The sequence below is a fragment of the Saimiri boliviensis genome, chromosome 12 (assembly GCF_048565385.1).
Source record: "Saimiri boliviensis isolate mSaiBol1 chromosome 12, mSaiBol1.pri, whole genome shotgun sequence".
NCBI classification, from domain to species: domain Eukaryota; kingdom Metazoa; phylum Chordata; class Mammalia; order Primates; family Cebidae; genus Saimiri; species Saimiri boliviensis.
This window is the reverse complement of record NC_133460.1, coordinates 81,041,349-81,059,534: the sequence shown is the minus strand read 5'-3', so window position 1 is coordinate 81,059,534 and position 18,186 is coordinate 81,041,349. Positions and strand designations below refer to the sequence as shown.

General features: G+C 50.5%; 1 protein-coding gene across 1 annotated transcript in view; it reads left to right on the top strand.

The window, feature by feature from the left end:
• The window catches only part of TLL2 (tolloid like 2), a 150,118-nt gene that overhangs the window by 119,238 nt on the left and 12,694 nt on the right, over positions 1 to 18,186 (top strand). Inside the window, exons 14-18 of the mRNA XM_003922346.3 lie at positions 8,117 to 8,242; positions 8,997 to 9,157; positions 10,445 to 10,625; positions 15,251 to 15,376; positions 17,510 to 17,637. Coding sequence (XP_003922395.1) covers positions 8,117 to 8,242; positions 8,997 to 9,157; positions 10,445 to 10,625; positions 15,251 to 15,376; positions 17,510 to 17,637 — 722 coding nt within the window. The remainder of the gene's footprint in view (positions 1 to 8,116; positions 8,243 to 8,996; positions 9,158 to 10,444; positions 10,626 to 15,250; positions 15,377 to 17,509; positions 17,638 to 18,186) is intronic.

Below are 18,186 nucleotides of genomic sequence, written 5' to 3'. Positions count from 1 at the left end.
GCATTTTAGAGCGGGTGCAGGCCCCCAGCAGAGTTCCCAACTGATCAGGAGCAGGCTCAGCCTTGGCTTCCACACGACAGAAAGTTCTGTACTTGGAAATTCGATCTAACAAGTTTACAAAGGCAAAGTACACAGGTTGTGAAACTGAGCATGGATAACAACAAATATTTGGATAGCAGCGAATATTAATTGATCACCTACTGTGTACCAAGAACTGTGTAAGGTACTTACTTGACTTACATAATGCCATTTAATTCTCCAAATAACCCTTTGAGTTAGGTTTGGATCAAGGCTGGGAAGGGCTTCTCAGGATCATGCAGGCAGTTAAGCGGCAGGTCAGGGGTCCCAAACCCGCTGGCCTAATTCCTAAGCTCAAACTCTTTCCGCAACGTTGCCACTCTTCCTTGCTGTGGGCCCGAGAGGGAACCCAGGTGTCCAGCTCCTGGAACTAATGGCAGCGCCCCCAGACTACATGCTTACCCCCACATGATGGGGGTCGGAGGAGAGTAAGGGGGTGGCACTCTGGGAACAAATATTGCCTTGGGGACCTGCTGCTCTGGAGGGTCCTGATGGAACAAGGCCCAGAATGGCATGTGCAGACCCAGCTTTCCTGACCCCAGAAGAGCCAGCTGCCAAGCCTCCTCTGAATGGGCAGGTGCTCCTTCTCTGAAGCCCTTAAGACCACACCCTAAGAGGGAAGCACAGCTGCTCCCCATGCATTGGCCCTGGGCGCCCTGGAGCACAGCAGCCACCCTTGGGTAGAAACATTCAGTCCTCTGCTGCTGTGGCCTCTTAATCAGTGACCCCCCCCTTCCCAGCTCCCCTCCCACTTGTGCTTGCCCAGAGGCTGCTTTCTCCTCCTCCCTCCTCTCCTAGGACTCCTGGCTGAGCCAGCACAGAAATCCCAGTCCCTCCCCTGGCTCCCACTCTCCCCTTCTGCCCTTAGAGCTTCTCCCAGGTTTTGCATGGACAGCCTAGGTACGGAAGAACCCACTTCTGCAGTAGCACCCGGAGCAGGCAGTCATTTGTCCTTACTGAAGCCTCAGTTTTCCTCTCTGTAAAATAGGAAAGACATCTGCCCACTGTGCCTAAGCAATTGTTGTGAAGCCCCCAAAGAAAGGACGGCTGTGGAGGCACTTTAAAATCTAGCAAGTGACAAGCAAGGGCTGGGGCTGTTCCTTTTTCCTATTTTGAGGCATCGGGAAAGAGCAAAACCCAGACAGCAGCAGAGCAAGACTCGTGACAGCTCTGAAGGATTGGAGACAAAACTGAGTTGTTTCTCAAGTCAGAAAAACAAAACAAACAACAAAAAAAACCAGGCCACAGCAAGTGGCCACAGCAAGTGTACTTTGAAAGCAGGTCAGCTTGTGATGGCACAGGGCAGATATGACAGCTTTAGTTGAGATGCCTGGAAATTCACAGCCCCCGCCCCGCCCTTGCCCAGCCTGCACGTACCTGGTGTCTCCCAGCCTGGGGTGCCCCCGTCTGACTTGGCAGCAGTGACACTGGCTGGGTGGCCTCAAGCAAGTTGCATGATTTCTCCAGTTGCACAGCTTCTGTTGCACAAGCTCCAGGAGAGACAGTGCTGCCAGGTGACTGCAAGGTTGTTGTCAGGTGCAAGTGAACACACCCAGTCTAATGCTTAGTCCCATTAATTGCCTTTGCTGGGGAAGCAATCTTTGAGGTGGTTATTCTTTTCGGAAAAACACATGCTACAATTTCTTCTTGCTATTGTGATGGACTGATTTCCTATTGCTGCTATGGCAATTTACCACAGGCTTGGGGGCTTAAAGCAACACATGCTTACTATCCTACGGTGGTGGAGGTCAGAAGTCTAACACAGGTCTCACTGGGATAAAATCAAGGGTGGGGTGCAGGGCTGCATTCCTTCTTGAGGCTCTGAGGGAGAATCTACTTCCTTGCCTTTTCTAGCTTCTAGGAGCTGCCTAAATTCCTTGGCTTGCGGTCTTCTTCCATGGTCAAAGCCAGTAAAGGCTCATGTGTCACACCCATGCCCGCTGCCTCACAGACCTCTGCTCCTGTCTGCTCATCTCCTCCTCCTGACCTAACTTCCCTCCACCTCTTTCCCTGACGTGGATCTGGTGTTGACCTTGGGCCCACCCAGATAATCCTGGAGAATCTCCCCGTCTCCAAGATCCTTCATTTAACCACACCTGCAGAGTCCTTCTTTAACCTAATTAAGAGCCTTCATTTAACCACACCTGCAGAATCTGTTACATGAAGGTAACAGATTCACAGGTTGCAGAGGCCAAGCTGTAGACAGCTTTGGAAGGCCTTATTCTGCTTCCCATGTGTCATGAATGATTATGAGGTTGTTATTCTAATTCTGTTTATTCTAGTCCTCTTGGCCTTCTCCTCCCTTGACTTCCACCCCAGAGTCTGTAAGTTGGGTGCTGGGCTCCATTCCAGGGGGATAACTGGTAACCACTGACCATCCACACCTCACTGCTGATGCTGCTGGTGATCAGCAATGCACAGTCCGAGAGGACCAGCTAAAGCTGGAGATTAGCCTTGCCAGATTTAGGAAATTAAAACAACAACAACAACAAGATGTCCACTTAAGTTTGAATTTTTTTTTTTTTAGTATATGTCCCAAGTATCCCATACTGTGCTGAGAAGAGATTGATGGTTTATCTGAAAGTCAAATTCAACCGGACCTCTTAGATTTTTTATGGAAATCTTGCTGGAGAGGCCAGTCAGGGCCATGGAAGGGAGTGTTTCTGTGATGCTCACTGGTTTGCAGGAGACCGAGTATGTGCCTGGAACTGCTCAAGTAACCATGATAGCCAGCTCCATTTGCCAGTTAGAAGATGCCACCTCCCTCCTCCCCATCTAGTGAGCTTTCAGCATGCATCAGTCTATGTGTTGGTGCCCTGCTAGGGCTGGAGACACCGAGGAACGCACACAGTGGTTGTCCCCAAGTGCTCAAGGTGGTGAAGGAGATCAGCAGCAAATGCGCCGTGACCTTGCTGCGTGGGTGTGGACCTCAGTGGAGGCTGTGAGACTCAGTCTGGGATGGGGCCCAGATTATCCTGTGTCCTACTTTGAGGGCATTTCAATTTGCAAACATCTTTTTAGATCCCTGTTGAAGTGTGGATTGAGGCCCACCCAAAGTAACTTAGTGCGTAGACCCAGCTTGACTTTTTTATGGTAAGGAGAACTGCAGAGAACAACATTTAGGAAAGAAGAAATACACAACATTGACCTTGACCATGAATCTGAAACTAGGAAACAGGATTAGCAGAAACCTCATCTAGACCTACTAAATTGGGGATAGGACATCTATGCCATGCTGGCCACCTGTCAGGATCTATGTTATCTCACTTTTCTTCATTACAATCCCCTGGTAGGAATTATTGTGGCCACTGTTTTCCAGTTGAGGAAGCTGAAATCCTAACGTGGCTGGGCTGGAACTAGAACCTGGGTCTGTAGGATTCCACAATCCACTCTGTTTCTACTAAGGAGACCTGAAAGCCACAGGGAAGGAACTTGAAGGGATTGGAATTTTTCCTTAGTGTTTGTGATTCCATTCTGACACTGGTCACCTTTCCACCTTCCAGATACCAAAAAGGCGTTGGCAAAAAGGGCTCTGGATGTGGCAAGTGGAGTTCGGGATGCTGGCCCCGTGTTCCCTGCTAGCTCCCGGCTCTTTTGCAGATTAGCTTCCCTTTCGGTGACCGGGTCACACCTGCTTTACTCCTCGACGTGGTCCCTCCCAGTGCTTGGCACACAGTAGGCTCAGTAAATACCTAGTGAGCGATGAAAGAATGGATAGATCAATGAATGAATGGGGCTCAGTTTCCCTGTTGGTGGAGTGGGCATCCTGCTTCCTGCTCTGCCTCCCTTGCCAGGCTCTCTGGGAGAAGAGCAGGTGAGAGACTGCAGCCTGTGCGACTCTGTCCAACAGAAACAGGAGACGAGGCACAACCACGAGCATCGGTGGCTTTGAATTTGCCGGCAGCTGCCTTGCAAAAAAGGAGAAAGTGGCGACATGAATTTCAATGACATTTTTATTTAATCTAACATACAAAATAATATCATTTTAATACATAAGCAACATACACAATATTAATGAGCTATCTTATTGTTTTCATATTAAGTCTTGGAAATCCAGTGTGTGTTTTATGCTTGTGGCACAACTCCACTTGGACCGCTACATTTCAGGTGCTCAGTAGCCATGTGTGACTGGGGGCTGCCGTATCAGACAGTACAGGTCAAGAGACTGGGCCCAGCCAGCTTCTCCAGCCCAGCCTTTTTCCAGCAAGGCCATCGGTCAGATGTCCTGTGAACACAAAGTACCCAGCGCGTGTGTCAGGACTTCTCCAGTGAAAAAAACTGGAAGAGGAGCTCAAAGGCCCAGCCGAAGAGCTGGAGCAAGCCAAAGAAGCTCCTGCCTTGGTGCCAGTTGGCAGGCGCTCTGCCCAGGGCCCAGCTGGCGCCTGAAGCTGGCCAGGGTGCCAGTTGGCCTCTGCACCCCTTCCTTGTGCCAGATGGCAGTCTCTCTCGGAGCCTGCTGGCCGGCAGCAAGAAGAGCACCTTACATTTGTGGTTACTTTGGGAGAAGTCAGCAGCACTCAAGGGCTGGCAGGGCCATTTTGGTCCCATGCCCCCCACATAAAGAATTAAAGGATTCTCACCTGGATCCCTCCCTCCCCCAGCCCAGTGCTGATAGATCACCATGAAGGGCTTGGTAAGGGGACTGGCTTCCTTCAAGGGATTTCTTCAAAAGCCTAAGAAGGTGCCCTGCCTTCCCTTTCTTAGACTTTCTCTGAACAATTTTTGGGATCCTGTCTGAGCCATCTCATCCTCTAAGCACTTCTTTCTTTCGCTGATCCCACCTGGACAATGAGAAGACTCCAGAGCACCTGCTATGCTAAGCTGAGCCCTGCTTCCACTCTCTTCTCCTCCCATGCTCTCCCAGATTTTTCTGGGAGGCTTGGCCTTGGCCTCTGCAGCCCAGAGCAAGCACGAGCCAGTGGGCTTGGAGCAGGTACTGTTTTACCGCAGTGGGAGGTGACATGGGCAGCCCTGACCCCTCTGAAGACAGGGCCCCATGCACCTCTGTGCCATCCAGCCAAGCTGGAGCAGGGCTGTAAATGGCCAAACACCCCACGGCTCCTGCTAGAGAGAGCTCAGGTGCAAAAGCATGCCTTTCATCTACCTCCCAACGCCAAGTACCTTACCTTCTAGTCTCTGGAGGAATTATGTTTTTTGCTTTCACCCCAAGTCTATCCAGTGGGTTCTCTCCCTTCACCTGGCTAAGATGGCGCCAAGAGACTTGCTCCTCTATACACCTCTTTCTGCCATGTGTCCTGCCCACAGCCACAGCATCTTCTGGCAACAGAGTCTCCTTCTGCCCCTAGCCTTGGTCCTTTGTCATCTGTCTCTCCTGATGGGCTCTTTCCTTGGTTTCCTTCTGCTTCCTCCCTAGGTCCCCCAGCCGGTGTCTTGAGTCTGCTGTGCTGCCTCCTGCCCATCGGTCTTCCTCCACTGGCCCATCCTCAAAGCATTTTCTCTCTTTCTGTTCTTGCCTTGTCCCCCTTCCCTCCTCAGGCCTGCACGGCTCCACTCCCACCTGGTCCAGGTGTGACCAGGGAAACTTATCTTTTCGCTGCCCATCATTGCGTCTCTCTACGAACTGGAAATTTGAAAGCAGCTCTGCTGCTATCTATCATGATGGCTTCGGTGTGTCAATGGCCCATATGCCGGGTACTTCACGTGCATCATTTTCAGTTGTCACAGCCCTAAAAGCAAATATTATCATTGTCATTTTAAAGCAGGAGGGGGCTCGGTGAGGCTAAATCACCAGCAGTTACCCAGTTTATTGGAGGAAGATCCATGGGAGGGTCCACCCAGGTCTTACTCACTTTAAAGCCTGGACTCTTTCTGCTACTTTTTATCAACATTTTCTTCCTTCTATACTTTTTAGCAAATGTCTAAGAAAGTATTTTGCATATGGTAAGGTGATAAAAATGTGACTGCACACTTGTTACTATTTTAGCATACTTCATACTTAGATTTATTTGAGGTGATGGGCAAGTCAACTCCCTGCCTGGATTGTCTCTCTAAATCCAGTCTTCCTTAATAAGCAATTAATTTATACAGGCTTTTATTGAGCCCAAAAATACATCGCCATTAGAGTTACCTAAATTCACTGTCCTCGATATTCTTTACCCAGTGACGTGAACCAGGTTGATGAGGAGTCTGTGCCTCACAGACAAGGAAGATGGGAAGGAAAGGGGCCTATGTGAGTTGGAAAAGGCCAGGGTAGGGGGAAGCTGGACGATTGGAGGGTTTGCATTTTCTGAGGACCAGTGAATTGGAAGTTGTCAGGAGTCAGACTTTTGACCCAGTAAATGCCTTTGAAAAGAAGTGACAGTCCTGTCTCTGGGAGTTTTCAAGCAGGGTCTGAAGAGCCATCTCTCCAGAATGTTGTTGAAAGGATTCCTGCCTGAGAGGGCAAGACTGGGTATATTTTCAGGTCTTTACCTACTCTTAGATGTCCTGATTTCTTTTAGTTCGTGTGTAATGAGTTACTTCAAGATTTGGTGGACAACTTTTTTTTTTTTTTTTTTTTTTGAGATGGAGTCTTGCTCTGTCACCCAGGCTGGAGTGCAGTGGTGTGATCTCAGCTCACTGCAACATCCATCTCCTGGGTTCAAGTGATTCTTCTGCCTCAGCCTCCTAAATAGCTGAGACTACGGGCGCACGCCACCACACCCAGCTAATTTTTGTGTTTTCAGTAGAGACGGGGTTTCACCATATTGGCCAGGCTGGTCTCAAACTCTTGACCTTGTGATCCACCCGCCTTGACCTCCCAAAGTGTTGGGATTACAGGTGTGAGCCACCACGCCTGGCCAACAACTTTATACTTTCTGTGTTCCTACCTTCCGTGGTGCTGTGAAGCAGAACTCTCCCCACTTCTCCCCACATCCTTTCTTCTTCCTAGGTTCTACACTTTTTAAAAGGACGCCTCAGTGTTCAGTTGTCCCTTCACTAGACCCCTCTAGCTCTGTGAGGCCATGTCCCACAGGCTGTCTTTCAGGTCTAGATGTATTATGGCTGGCGACAGATGATCATATTTTTCTTTTATTCGTAATACTTGTTTTGGTTTTTCTTTTCTTCAGTGGCACGTCGGTTAATGTGTCTGGGGATCGTCTCTAATGAGGCCCAGGTTCTCCCTCTGAAGTAAATATTATCATTGTCACTTTAAAGCAGGAGGGGGCTCAGTGAGGCTAAATTACCAGCAGTTACCCAGTTTATTGGAGGAAGATCCACGGGAAGATCCACCCAGGTCTGACTCTAAGGCCTGGACTCTTTCCGTTACTTTTTATCAACTATTTTCTTCCTTCTATACTTTTTAGCAAATGTGTGGCATTTGCTAAATGCACCGATGGCATGCTACCTGCTGTTTCTTAGTCGCCCCAAACACATCACTAGGCACTGGGTGCCGAACCCCATCTGATGCCCCTGCTAGCTCAGCCTCATGATGGCCTCTTCCCGCAGGTTTCCCTGGGAGCATTGGCTAACCTGAGAGCCCCGTGTTTTCTGTAACCTTGAGTATCTCCCTGTGCATACCTCTTAAGAGTATTTCTAAAACGGCTAAATCACAGATTCTGTCTCTCATGTCCAGAGAATAATGACACATTTCATACAGCAATGTGTTCTTTGTCTTCACCCTTTATTTAATGTCTCTGAGAAGCTGCATATTTATGGGGACAGGGAAGTCCTCAGTTCCATAGCATTGAAATGAAGTCTTTGGTATAGAACATTGTGAGATTTATTTGAACTCTCAGATGAACACCGATGACCAAACACCTCAAAGAATTCACTTCTCCAGGCCTGACCTCCCCTCAGTGGAGCACACCCCAGCCAATGTAACGAGGTGTTCCTGCTCATGTGGTCAGAGTCCTGCCTTTACTGTGGCTGCTGCCTGGTTTTCAGATGTGGACACGGGACTCTTTGGGAGGGGGTCGCTGGGAGTGGCTTCTGTTTCTTAGAGGACACTTGCTGGTGACGCTGGGATGTAGAATGGTTGCAAACAGCCAGGCAGCTTTGTGACGATGTAACCAGGGTCACCTTCCTTCCCCACCAGAGGTGGATGAGTGTTCCTGGCCAGATCACGGCGGGTGCGAACATCGCTGCGTGAACACGCTGGGCAGCTACAAGTGTGCCTGTGACCCTGGCTACGAGCTGGCCGCCGATAAGAAGACGTGTGAAGGTTGGTGTGGGCCCTGCCAAGCTGGAACGAGAGGGGATATGGGACAGGTCTTAGGGGAAGTGAGCCGGAGATGGGGCAACCCGCTGGCAGTGTCGGAACAGCAGGCAGACATGGTGGAAGACCCACCTGCTTCCGAGAAGGAGAAACAGGCTGACAGCTGTCACAAACGTAGGAAAACTGCTCAAATTACGTAGACTCTGCGCTAGAGACTGAAATCGAGGCCATGGTTTATTTTCTTCTATGACTGTGTGAAATTTACGTAATTATTAAAGTAGGAAACAAAAGCAAAGAAAAACCGTGAGCACTCCAGTGACTCAGCTGAGAGCACTTTCATCCATCCTATTTCTGTCTGGCTTGTGTTCCGTCTTCCTTGTCCACCCGCGTGAATCTGCTTGTTCACGTGAATCTGCCTGTTCATGCAAGCTTGGTGTGGTGAGTGGCTTGCTGCACACAATTCTAATGCCCCTTTGGCTGAAGCCATATGGAGACCCAGCTTTGCCACCGGGTGACAGGAAAGCACAAATGCATTGTCATTGTTTTTAAAAGCAGTAAAGATGTATCCCCAATTTTGTCCCTTCAAACATTCAGTTGAAACTATTAGTTTTGAACAAAGGATGCTGAATTAATCAGTTCAAATTGTCTAACATTTTAAAATTATTATTACAGAATAGCAGGGCTCTGTTGCTGCCGGAGGGAAATCACAGCCACCTGGAACCAAAACCAAATGAATCCTGTTTCCGTTTTCCCCGTGCAGTGGCCTGTGGCGGTTTCATTACGAAGCTGAACGGAACCATCACCAGCCCCGGGTGGCCGAAGGAGTATCCCACAAACAAAAACTGTGTCTGGCAGGTGGTGGCCCCCGCTCAGTACCGGATCTCCCTTCAGTTTGAAGTGTTTGAACTGGAAGGCAATGATGTATGTCTCTGCGCTCTAATTGATTGGGGACTGTGTTGAGGGGTGACTTGGAGCTGGAAGCCAGTGAGGGGCTGGGAGGGCAGGGAGATGGCTCATGTTGGAACTGGAGCTTTGGACGGTCCCAGGACCTGTGCTGCACTGAGAAGCATATGGGGAAATGTTCTCTCCGCAGTTTCGGCGGCATGCCCTCTGCAGGTGGAGCACCTCTAGCCCTCTTGTCGCCGATACATCCAAGGAGAGTCAGGTCAAGAGTGGAGGAGGCAGGTGTTGAGGGTGGAAAGTGTCAGGACTGGGCTGTGAATCTGGGGGCTGGCGTGCAGCTGATGCGAGTAAAGGCAGTGAGGATCAGCTGGGGGCAAGGACGCTACAGACAGCCCGTTTCCTCTCTCGGGAGTGGTCGTGGATGACCAAGTCAGTTGAGGTCCAGGCAGCACCCTACAGCTGGAGCGCTGGTCAGGTATGCCGACATCTGCACCTTAGGCTGGAGGGACACCCTGGGGCGCACAAGCCATTCCTGAGACTCCCCTCCCCACCCCAGCTGAGCTGGGGATCTCACCTTGAGAATTGTGCTGGTGTAGCTGTCACCTGAGAGTGAGGCCTTTGGGATAATGGAAGAGGACCTCAGTGTCAATCACCCCAATGCATGGAGGCCGTAGTGCCAATGAGGGTATCACCCCAAAGTGAATATGGTGCAGGAAAAACAATCCTTGAAAGCAATCAATAAGACCCCTTAACAGTGAAGTTCTTTTTGAGGAAAATCATTGCTACAGCAGGAAACGTGAATTCTAGTCCTAGCTCCACCACTGCTGAACTGTGTGACTTCAGACAAATGTCCTTCCCCCTCGAGCTTGTTTCCCTGCCTGAAAATACAATGCAGTCAGATTCCGTCGGTGGTTTGCAGATTTTCCTCCTTCTCTTCCTTTTGCTTCTCCCTCCTCCTCTTCTTCTAGAAGTGGGGCCCTTTCTCCAAGTAAATTTCACCTGGAAGCCTAATATACCAAATAAATCAAAGCAAGGCTACAGTTAAGGGGATGCAGGTTTGGGAGCCCTGTGCTCTTGTGCCAGGCGGTGGCACCTCCACAGAGTCTCAGCAGGCGAGCGGGGGTCCCCCTGTGCCCTCTGGAGCTCATTCAAATGACCAGTATAGCAAGGGACCGCCCCACACACACATAGCAGGGTGCGGTGCTCAGGAAGGGTGCGGTGCTCAGGAAGCAGGCGCAGCTGTGCACTGGGTGTCTGGGGTTGGGACAGGGACTCTGGGTGATTCCCCATCATGCTCCCTTGCAGGTCTGTAAGTACGACTTTGTGGAGGTGCGCAGCGGCCTGTCTCCCGATGCCAAGCTGCACGGCAAGTTCTGTGGCTCGGAGACACCTGAAGTCATTACCTCTCAGAGCAACAACATGCGCGTGGAGTTCAAGTCCGACAACACGGTCTCCAAGCGCGGCTTCAGGGCCCACTTCTTCTCAGGTATGTGGGGGCGGAGGTGAGGCTGAGGCAATGCAGGTGAGACGGCTTTGCAGACTCCAGGCTCTGGGGTCTCTGGCCCCCTCCTCGCTCTCTCTGCCTGCTCCTGCTTCCCTCCAGGTTTGGAGGGTGCATGCCTGGATGGCTTTAAAATGTATCTACTGGTGGCTGTGTTAGTTTCCTAGGCCTGCCATAATACATTACCATAGACTGGTTGGTTTAACACAACAGAATCTTATTCTTACAGTTCTGGGGGCCAGAATTCCGAATTCCAGGTGTCTGCAGGGCCACACTCCCTCGGAAGGTTCTAGGGCAGAAGCCCTCCCTACCTGTTCCTGGTCTGTGGTGGCTCCCCCCCCGCCCCCCCCACCACCATCCTTTGCATTCCTTTGGTAGCTACGTCATCTTAATCTCTGTCTCCATCTTCACCTGCCCTCTCTTCGTCTCTGGGTCTCTGTGTGCCCTCCTTTTTTTTTTTTTTCTTTTCTTTTTTTTTTTTTTTTGAGATGGAGTTTCGCTCTCGTTACCCAGGCTGGAGTGCAATGGCGCGATCTCGGCTCACCGCAACCTCCGCCTCCTGGGTTCAGGCAATTCTCCTGCCTCAGCCTCCTGAGTAGCTGGGACTACAGGCACGCACCACCATGCCCAGCTAATTTTTGTATTTTTAGTAGAGACGGGGTTTCACCATATTGACCAGGATGGTCTTGATCTCTTGACCTCGTGATCCACCTGCCTGGGCCTCCCAAAGTGCTGGGATTACAGGCGTGAGCCACCGCGCCCGGCCCCCTCCTTTTCTTATAAGGGCTCCAGTCATTGGATTTAGGGTTGATCCTAAATCCAAGATGATTTCACCTCAAAATTTGTAACTGATTCTCCTGCAGAGACCCAATTTCCAGGTAGGATCACATTCTTAGGTTCCGTGTTGTATTAGTCTGTTTTCACAGCACACCTTAGAATGGGCAATTTATAAAGAAAAAGGTTTAATGGACTCACAGTTTCACGTGGCTGGAGAGGCCTCACAATCATGGCGGAAGGCAAAAGCACATCTTACGTGGAGAACGAGAGCCAAGTGAAAGGGGAAACCCCTTATAAAATCATCAGATCTTGTGAGACTTACTCACTACCACGAGGTCAGTATGGGGGGAACCACCCCCGTGATTCAATTATCTCCCACCGGGTCCCTCCCACAACACATGGAAATTATGGGAGCTACAATTCAAGATGAGATTTGGGTGGGGACAGAGTCAAACCATATCACACATGAATAAGAATTTTGGGAAGACACTACGAAAACCACTACAGCAGCACAATGGACACTGCTTCTCAAATAGAAGGTCTTGAACCCTCAGGGCTGGCATAGCAGCTGTCGAAACAGCCCATTCTCCTTAGCGTGGCATCTGATGCTGGACACTGGGTTGGCCCACCTGTCCTGCCAGCCCCATTCCCTCTGCAGGTGCCCTGTGCTCTGATCACAAATTATCCCTGCATTGTTCCCCTACACCATCACCCTCTACTCCTAAACCCCATCCCATTCTCTCTTCATACCCACTGCCTGTGGCGCTCTGTCTCCCTGGAACATCCTTCCTCCTTCCCTCCTTAGGAAACTCCTACTTCAACCTGAAGACCCACAATGTCACTTTCTGTAACATTCTCTGGCTTCATCTTATTCCTCTAACTTAGTCCATTTTGTGCTGCTATCACAGATTACCACAGACTAGGTAATTTAGAGTGAACAGAAATGTATTTGGTTCATGGGTCTGGAGGCTGGGAAGTCCAAAATCAAGCGGGATTATCTGGCAAGTGCCTTCTTGCTGTGTCATAACAAGGTGAAAGGCATCCCATGGGTGGGAAAGAGAGGTGAGGGGGCCAAACTCATCCTTGATCAGGACTCCACTCCTGTGATAATGAGCCCTCATGACCTAATCATGTTTAAGGGCCCCATATCTCAATACTGTTGCATTGGGGATGAAATTTATAAGACATGAACTTTGGGGGAACTTTCAAACCATAACAGCCTCTTAGCATATTGATTGTTCTTTCATCAATGTCCCCACGACACTCTCTCCCTCCCTTCCATTAGATCACTTGTCACTGGGGCCAGCTCCATGGCTGTGGCCTGTGTGATAGCACAGAGCCTGCACACAGAAGGGCCCACACTGGTTTAAGGTTCTGTTGTCATCATCTTGAAATTCATAATAGCATTTGAACAAAGTTCATCTTGCACTGAGCCTTGCACATTGTGTACCAGGCCCTGCATGTCACAGCATATTAGAGTGTAAACTGTTTACAGCAGGAACTGTATTTTGGTTATCTTTATATTCTTAGGGCTTAGCATAGAAATGACCCAATTATTTGTTAATTTTACAGATACCCAAAATTCTGTCTCCATAGGGTTTGGTTTTGTTTGGTTTGGCACTCTTTCATTGAGAAAGTCATGCCTTTTGTTCTGAGTGTCTGCTGTGGGTGCAGTACACTGCTAGGCTCAGAGATGTTGCCAGGGAAGTGCCCCAGCCCTAGACAAGCTTCCATGCCAGTTAGGGGGGCCAGGGATACACATCCTGCTAAGTCCCAACCTGGAGTACTATGGGGTAGGGGGTGCAACAAGGGCTGATGTTTGGAGAAGAGAAACCCGTGGTTGCCTGGAGCAGTGGGTGAGGCCTTTTTGCAGGATTTGGGGGTGGTTTGAGTCAGGTTTTAAGGGATGGGGAGACGTGAAGGTGGAGATAGGATGATTAGAGAGAAAGCAATCAGGGTCCCTTGTAGGGGAGGCAGTGTGAGCACAGGTTAAGGTCTCAACGGAGCACAGAGCCGGAGATGAGATGGGCGTGCACAGAGCCCTGACCCATGCTGGAAAGCCAACGGCATGAGATGGAACAGGTTGGGCAAGGTCAGGGATACACAGGGACCCTGGCCAGGTCGTGAGGGATCCTGAATGCTGGGCCGAAGAGTAGGGACCTGATGAAACAGGAAGGCTGGCTGTTTGCAGGTTCCTGAGCAGGGGAAGCCTACGCTTGTCACCTGGCCAAGCCACACCAGTCAGTGTGGAGCTGGGAGGGCCAGGCGGCTGGAGGACCGGGGCAGCAGGGCGGGCAGGAGCCACCTCAGAGGAGGATGCAGCAGAGCCTTACGGCAGGGCAGCTCCACATTTGCCGTAGAGAACCAGAGCACAGGGGAGAGGGCCAGAGCAGGGGTGAGGACCTGTGAGTCACCTGTGGAAGGACTCGGAGGAAGGAAGGGAGGGAGGTGGGTCAGTTCTGGGATGCTGGGTGGCTTCATCTCTTCTGCATTCATAAAGGGTCCTGCAAGGGCTCGTAGTTGTCCTGATGACATAAGCAGGTGAAATAGTGTTCAAGGAGACATTAATCATGGTGAACAAGAGGGTAGAGAGAGGGGAGGAAGACAGGGTTGACCCCTACAGTCATTCCGGTGATGGCAGGGAAGCAGGGGAGGGAGGCTGATCTTTGGTAAAGGCAGGAACAAGTTGGCTTAGGATAGGGTGGCTTACAAGAATCACAGGTTTGGCAAAGGCCAGCGCTCCGGTTCTCACACAGTAATTATACAGCTAACACTGTGGGCTGGATTCTCATTAATTCACCCCTCCCAACAACCCTGTGAAATGAGGATACCATTACTGTCTCCATTTTACAGGCGAGGCAACTGAGGCACAGAGGGCAGGAAGCGCATGGCCACAAGAGCTTGGAAGTGGTGGGGTAGGGCTGGGCCTCCACTGTGTCTCCAGCACTTAGCTGCTCCACGTGCAGGGGGCGCTGTGGAGTCGCAGCACGTGGATCCAGGCCTCGGGGTCAGCCACAGAGGATGCTTACTCATGGAGTGACCTTGGGCACATGAGCCATTCCCAGCCTCAGTTTCCTTACTTGTAAAGACCATCAGATAGACAGCTCCCTCTAAGGCTGGGTGAGAATTAACTTAGATAATGCATAGAGTGCTTGGGGCCGTGCCGGTTCCACAGTAGACACTCAGTAAGTGGGGCTACTGTTATGATTGTTACTATTGTGAGGAATACTAGCCTGACCTTCAGGGAGCTCCTTGTATTGAGCAGGGAGCAGGGGCAGAGAACATACAGAAAGTGTTTGGAGAATTCAACACACACCAGGGCCAAGTGCTTGGAAAATTCATCAAGTACATACACAGGAAATAGAGGTGAAGATGCTTCCCGCTTCTCTCCCCCAGCAAGGGAACAATCAGAGGGGGAAGGGGAACAATTAGAGAGGCTTCCCAGAGGAGTCCGCTTTTTTTTTTTTAAGATGGTGTTTCACTCTTGTTGCCCAGGCTGGAGTGCAGTGGCATGATCTCGGCTTCTGCAACCTCCACCTCCCAGGTTCAAGCGATTCTCCTGCCTCAGCCTCCCGAGTAGCTGGGATTACAGGCATGTGCCACCATGCCTGGCTAATTTTTTGTATTTTTAGTAGAGATGAGGTTTCACCATGTTAGCCAGGATGGTCTTGATCACCTGACCTTGTGATCTGCCCACCTCGGCCTCCCAAAGTGCTGGGGTTACAGGCGTGAGCCACTGGGTCCGGGGAGGCCACTTTTAAGTGGGATTCTCAGCCCTGAGAGATGTTGGCAAGTTGATGGTTCCTCTTAGAAGAATTCATTGATCTCCCCAGACAAGGACGAGTGTGCCAAGGACAACGGCGGGTGTCAGCATGAGTGCGTCAACACCTTCGGGAGCTATCTGTGCAGGTGCAGGAACGGCTACCGGCTCCACGAGAACGGTCATGACTGCAAAGAGGGTGAGGCTGGATACCTCCGGTTGTTGGGGGGCAGGCTGGCCTTTGCCGCACCCCATGTCCCCGTGTACACGTGCATGAGTGAGGGGGTGGGGTGAGGAGCCCTTCCACCTTCTGAGCTGAGCCCAGCCACTGCTGTCCTTGCAGGAGAGTTTCCCTCAAGGCAGCTCGCTCCTTCAGGAGGTGCCAACTTGGGGGCCCAGGGGCTCCAAGCTGAGTTATTTTGCAAATGATTAAGCCTGCAGGCACTGGAATCTGGCTGCCTGGGTCTGAGTCCTGGCTGCCTTACCCTAGCTGTGTGACCTCGGGCAAGCTATTTAACCTCTCTGAACCTCAGTTTTTTTCTTTGGCTAAAAGGGTTTAAACCTACCTCGTTCTTAAAGTTTTTGTGAGGATCAAAAGAATGCCTAGAAAGTATTTCGGACTGTCTGATGCATATTATGCCCTCAAATGTCAATAAACATCAGCCATTTATGTCTTTGTCATATATTAATTACCACATGCAGGTCTCACAGGACAACAGGATTTGGGAAAAGCTTTGCTCTGTTCTCCATTCACTCTGGGGAATTCTTCAGGGCCAGGTGGACTTTAATGTCCACTCATTCTGGAAAAAGGCTTCCTTCTGTTCTTACTCTGCCCAGGGAAGGGAATTTGAGCATTTGTGGTAAACACACAGGCTTCTAGGCCTTGGCCTCAGCCACGGAGGCCTGCAGAGGAGGTCAAGGGAAGGGGAAGATGTGGAAGACACATGCCCCGATCTCTGGAATCTACAGTACGGAGTTGGGAGAGTTGGTTGGGTGCCGCAGAGTCTGGTCAGGAGCTGCCTAGAATGTTAAAGGAGAAGCTGACATGTCTTCAGGAAGAGGTGGCCACCCTCCAAGCCCACCCTGGGGCATGATCACAGGTGGTGGGGGGAGCTTCCTGGGAGGCCAGTGGAAGAATCAAACTGGGAAGGAACAGTCAAGCCCCTGTGAAGTGAGCCCAGGCCAGGATCAGGCTTGCCTCCTGCAGTGTGGGAGCGGACAGGAGGGTCATCAACTCTCTCAAGTCCCACTCCTGCACGGTGGCTGCTTTTGTGTGGGTTGACCCCAAGGGCAGGGGTGTGAGAGCAAATGTCCCAGGAGCCGAGCCACTGCCCTGGTGGGCTCCTGTTCTTCTCTGCATGGCTGCAAACAGATGTAGCACTGAGCAGAGGCAAATCTCTTCAGAGCATCCTCCAAGCTGCTTCCTCCCCTCTCTCCCCAAGCCCTCCTCACCTCCTTCTCTAGCTTCTTCATCCTGGAGCCTCCGTGTTTGCGATACAGTCTGCCATGCTTTTTAAGCAGTGGTAGCACTGGCTGCAAAGCCAGGCAGGCCCGGTTCGAGTCCCACCTCCACTTCCTATTGGCAAGGCACTGACCCTCTCCAAACCCATTTTCTTATTTGGTAAGTGAGAAGGACTAAAGGAGAGAGGATGCCTGAAAAATGCTGACCGCAGTGCTCGATACAGAAAGAGAAATGCCAGCTATTGGCCAGGATGCAGGCAACCAACAAGTCATGGGACCGGTCTTGGCAAACAGCACTGTAACCATGACAAGCTTGGTAGACTCCAAATAAAGCCACTTTAAAAAACTAAAAGAAGCTTACAGATGGATAGTGCAGTGAGGAAGGAGACCTTTGTTAGCCAAGATGCGTTGAGCACTCACCATGGGCTGGCACGCCCTAAACCTTTCCCATGCATTCTCATTTAGTCACATATCGCCCCCACTAGGGTACCACCCTTTTACACATAAAGACATTGAAGCTTACATAAGAGCCCCAAGTCCCACAGATTGTCACTGGTGGAACCAGGACTTAGACCAAGGTCCACCTGACCCCACTGCCAGTGCTTTTAACATAGTTGCAAGGATAACTGCAATGTGGCTAGGAATAGAAAGATGGCCTGGCTCCCAAGCCACAGCCAGGAAGGCAGAAACGCCAGTGCAGGGAAACCTGCACATCCCCGAGCCAGGAGACGCGTGAGTCAGGATGCCCCACCCCCACATTTGATAAGGGACCCTGAGACAGTTAGGAGGGGAGGAGACCCCCCTAGAATGTCTCTCATGCTGCCCATAGTGAATGACTTCTCTCTCTGTGTGTGTCCCCCGCCATCCCCAGCTGGTTGTGCACACAAGATTAGCAGTTCAGAGGGGACCCTGGCGAGCCCCAACTGGCCTGACAAATACCCCAGCCGGAGGGAGTGCACCTGGAACATCTCTTCGACTCCAGGCCACAGGGTGAAACTCGTGAGTCATTTTTGTAGTTTATTGAAAATGTGGACTTGGATATCAGATGTGGGTTTGAGACTCTGCTCTGTCACTTTCCCGCTCTGTAACTTGCGGGAGGTTACTCAACATGTCCAGGTCTCAGTTTCGTTATCTGGAAAACATGGATACTAATGAAGCCTACTTCATTGGGCTGTTGTGCAGATTCAGAGACAATGCACAAAAGCTCTGTCGATCACACCTGGGCACAGCGGGCCAGCAGGGGTCCCACCCACATCCACCACCCACATCTGCAGTGCCAATTCAGATTCACTTGTTTCCAGTTTTAATTTTTTTGCAAGACAATATAGTCTCATGATTAAAAAAAATGAATCAGTACAGGAGGTTGGAAATAGAAATCAAAAGACCCCAGAGCTCTCATTCCCACTCTAGAAATGACCATGCTAAACACATTCTTGTGGATCCTTCCAGAAATTTTCTGCACACAATCATGACTATTAATACACAGGGAAATATATATGTTTTTGTTACTCAAATTCCTCTAATAAAATCCCATTCGTCTTTTTTCCA